This window comes from Prunus dulcis, chromosome 1 (assembly GCF_902201215.1).
Source record: "Prunus dulcis chromosome 1, ALMONDv2, whole genome shotgun sequence".
Taxonomy (NCBI): Eukaryota; Viridiplantae; Streptophyta; class Magnoliopsida; order Rosales; family Rosaceae; genus Prunus; species Prunus dulcis.
This window is the reverse complement of record NC_047650.1, coordinates 7,432,031-7,436,316: the sequence shown is the minus strand read 5'-3', so window position 1 is coordinate 7,436,316 and position 4,286 is coordinate 7,432,031. Positions and strand designations below refer to the sequence as shown.

The 4,286-nt window shown below is 37.3% G+C and overlaps 1 protein-coding gene across 1 annotated transcript in view; it reads left to right on the top strand.

Moving 5' to 3' along the window:
- Positions 1-3,160: 3,160 nt before the first annotated feature.
- The window catches only part of LOC117633610 (protein FAR1-RELATED SEQUENCE 5-like), an 8,688-nt gene continuing 7,562 nt past the window's right edge, over positions 3,161-4,286 (top strand). Inside the window, exon 1 of the mRNA XM_034367307.1 lies at positions 3,161-4,279. Coding sequence (XP_034223198.1) covers positions 3,161-4,279 — 1,119 coding nt within the window. The remainder of the gene's footprint in view (positions 4,280-4,286) is intronic.

Genomic DNA, 4,286 nt, shown 5'->3' with positions numbered 1-4,286 from the left:
AGTGGCCAAAAATGGCCGATCGCGGTGGCCGAAGTTCGGCCGATTTTCAATTAGAAAATCGAATTGGTTACGCTAAGAATCGATCTAATCCTACCCAACCATCAGCTAGAGCATGCAGAAGGGATGAATTTCCATACCTTGATTGCCAGAAATGGCGGCCGGAGGAGGGAGATCGGAGCCGGCGAAGATCGGGCGAAAATCGCCATTTTCCGGCGGCTGGAGCGGCGGCCGATGTCGGGAGAGGGCTGGGTCGTGACGCCGAGGCCGAGCCGGTTCTTTTGGCACCGGTCCCGACCGCAGCCGCAGCCGGTGGCCGGATATACGAGGAGAGAGAGAGAGAGAGCCGACGGGAGAGAGAGAGAGAGAGAGATCGCGGGAGGGAGAGAGAGAGAGAGAGAGAGAGAGAGAAAAATCAGATTTTTATAAAAATCCCATTTCGAAATATTTACGATTGTGCCACTGGGTTTCTTTTGACCATATCTCTCTCGTTACAACTCCGATTCGAGCCCACTACGTGTCTATGAACTCGTCTCAGTGTGACCTATGCAAAAATATAAGTCACGGTCCCACACTCTCTCCGGTTAAAAATATGACTAAAATACCCTTAAATAATTAAATAATTAAATAAGGGTTAAATTTGGGGAAATTTGGGGTCGGGGTGTTACAAGAAGTGGGAAGGACACGATGAAAATCTTAATTATGTTAACTTTTTTTGGGTAAGAAGACACTGAGACTTCTCTTTTTTATTTTTTTATTTTTATTATGTTAACTTTTCTTAATTTCAATTATCAAAATCTTAATTCAAGATAAGGGTAAAATATGAAAGAGAAAGAATAAAAAGGAATAAAATTGATTAAAAAGTATTTTAAAGTAAAAGAGTGGGTAAAGTGAATAAAAATGAAATGGGAAAATCATCTCCCTTTTTTTAGTTTTTATTTTTATACAGAAGTCATGATTCTAAAGTTTCTTTTATTGCAATTTGAGATATAGACAAACCAAGCAAATATTTCCACATTTAACTAAAATTTCAGTCAAGTCAAAATTTCTCCCAATTGATGGGATCCCAAGATGCGCGTAGTTTATTTAACTATATTGATCAACATATATTTCCTAACCATAGCTATTTTCATGTCACAACTTAAAAGATAAAACCCAAAACAAGCTCATCATCAAATTCAATTTGTCATACATTACCACAAGTAACAGTTTATTCACAATAGCGTGAGTAATTTACTTTGGGTGGATCAAATGCGTAATGGATCAGAAAGTTTGTTGACAATATTTATTGTTCCGGTCTTATTCTCATCATCAATTATTCCCATCACATCATCAATTATTCAGTTTGATAGATGAGCTATAATTTAGACGGAAAATTCTACAATGGGCGTGGTGTATCCATGCGCCCAAAATATCAGCCGTTGGATGAGTAAGTGGAGATGAGGGTCAAATCCACACCATTGAATGCTGGTAACCTGCTAAAAGGGTTGGTGTAGGTAAAAGTGAATAAAATAATAAGTGAACAGAAAAAAAAAAATAAAACCAGAAAAGAACTACAGGACGACAGAAAGGAAGAAGGAACAGAAGAAGAGATCGTGAACTGCTACAGGACGACAGAAGGAAGAAGGAACAGAAAGGAAGAAGAGATCGTGAACTGAGGCAATCCCACCAACGGCACTTTCTCTTTCATCTCTCCCTCTCATCCCCTACATGTGAATCACTTGATTCTGGAGATGAAATTGAGAAGATCTTAACTCTCGGTGGCTGGGCATTCTGCGTGGTTCACAAAAAACCAGTGGAAACGAGTTGCTGTTGCTGAAACGTATTGAAGTGGCCATTGCAAAGGTAAAATTAATAGCTTTATAGTAGTTCATCCTTGTCCACACTTGAGTTCCCAAAAACCAGCAATATAAAATTTTGCTATATTGATCTGCTCAAAGAAAACCAGCTATTTGTATGGGTAATTTTCCCTATATGAAATCAAGTAATTATGTTATTAAGAAAACCAGAAAAACTGAGCAGAAATTAATGCAGCCCAGGAAGCAACTAAGCAGAAGTAAATGGGTTTTTGATTTGCTGAAAAGAAAACCATTGTAATTTGAGTTATTTCACAGACAAGAAACACAATATAATCAATGTCAATATCTTTCTCTTCTTTAATGTTGGGCATATTGTTAATGTTGAAAAGTTTGTGAGTCATTTGAAAAACATTAGATAGAATTTCTTAATTGTATTGCAAATGCCATGATATTTGTAGCGTTGCATTTTTGTAATGGAAATGTAAGAGGTACTTCATTATGTCATTTTGAATGCAATTACCAATTAGGTAGTCCTATTTTGCAATTATTGTATCCATATTGCCATGTTATTGATGGCCTCTAACATTCTGAGAACATATGTGTTTTGTCAATGCAATTGACAAACAGTTACTTCTAATTGCATTATAGTCTTGCAATTGACAAACAGTTTCTTCTAATTGCATTATAGTCTTGCAATTGACAAACATAACAGTCTATTTGCATTATAGTCGTGCAATTGCCATTATATGTGCACAATTATGAAATGTAGAATCTCTCAGTAAGGACTTCCTTCATGATGGAATTGTATGTTTATATTTCTACTAAATGCACTTGATGTGTATCCATTTATTTGCATATTAATTATGCCATGAAAAACATTAGATAGAATTTCTTAATTGTATTGCAAATGCCATGATATTTGTAGCGTTGCATTTTGGTAATGGAAATGTAAGAGGTACTTCATTATGTCATTTTGAATGCAATTACCAATTAGGTAGTCCTATTTTGCAATTATTGTATCCATATTGCCATGTTATTGATAGCCTCTAACATTCTGAGAACATATGTGTTTTGTCAATGCAATTGACAAACAGTTACTTCTAATTGCATTATAGTCTTGCAATTGACAAACAGTTACTTCTAATTGCATTATAGTCTTGCAATTGACAAACATAACAGTCTATTTGCATTATTGTCGTGCAATTGCCATTATATGTGCACAATTATGAAATGTAGAATCTCTCAGTAAGGACTTCCTTCATGATGGAATTGTATGTTTATATTTCTACTAAATGCAATTGATGTGTATCCATTTATTTTCATATTAATTATGCCATGAAAGACATGTTGCCTATTTTCAGGAAATGCATGCAGAAGCAAGTAAAACGAATGGAATTCAGGGCCAAAACTCTGTCCCTAACAGTGAAGGTTATTTTGCAGAGGCTGAGTCACTTGAAGAAACTGAAAATGTCCCATCTTTACAGATTTTGGGTAGTAGAACAGAAGAAAGTACTGAGAAAAGCAGACAGTTTGAGTATGATGGGTTGAACTTCCAAAATATGAGCATTGCTGATTTCTCGGAGAGAGAGTTTGCAAAAGTTGAGGAAGCAGAAAGATTTTACAGCAACTATGCCCTTGCAATTGGTTTTAGCATAAGAAGAAGTCGTTTGAGACGTAGCGAGGGTGGGGTTGTGATGGGAAGACAATGGGTGTGCTCAAAAGAAGGGAGTAGATCAAAGAAATGGACGAATAGAGATGATATGGTTCGTACACCAAGGAAAGAGACTAGAGAGAATTGTCACGCTACATTTGCTGTGAAGTATTGTCCTAACCAGGATGCTTATATTGTGACTAAATTTGTAAAGGAGCACAGCCACCGACTTGCTAACTCACATGAGGTGCCTTTTCTTCGTTCGCACCGGTGTGTTACGGAATCTAACATAGCACAATCTATGTCTATGAGAAAAGCCTCTATTAAAACCAATAGGACGTACGACTATATGGTTGACCAAGCAGGTGGATACAAAAAAGTGGGGTTCACCAGTAAGGATCTATATAACAGGATGGATTTCGAGCGTCGACAAGTGGTATTGGATGGTGATGCACAAGCAGCAATAAGCTACATGAATGGCAAGGCAATAGCGGACCCGAAATTTTTTTGCATGTTTAGTGTAGATGAGGAGAATAGATTGGCAAATTTGTTTTGGAGAGACTCTCAATCTCTACACGATTATTGTTGCTTTGGGGATGTGGTGATACTTGATAGCACGTACAAAACCAATGTATATGACAAGCCTTTAGTGGTGTTTGTTGGTGTAAACAACCATAACGCGACTACAGTTTTTGGTTGTGCATTTCTTGTTGATGAGACTGCTGATACATATCGTTGGGTACTCAGAACTTTTTTGACTTCTATGAAGGACAAGAAGCCTGTATCTATTGTCACGGACTGGGATGACGCAATGCGCGTAGCGATTGATGAAGTTTTTC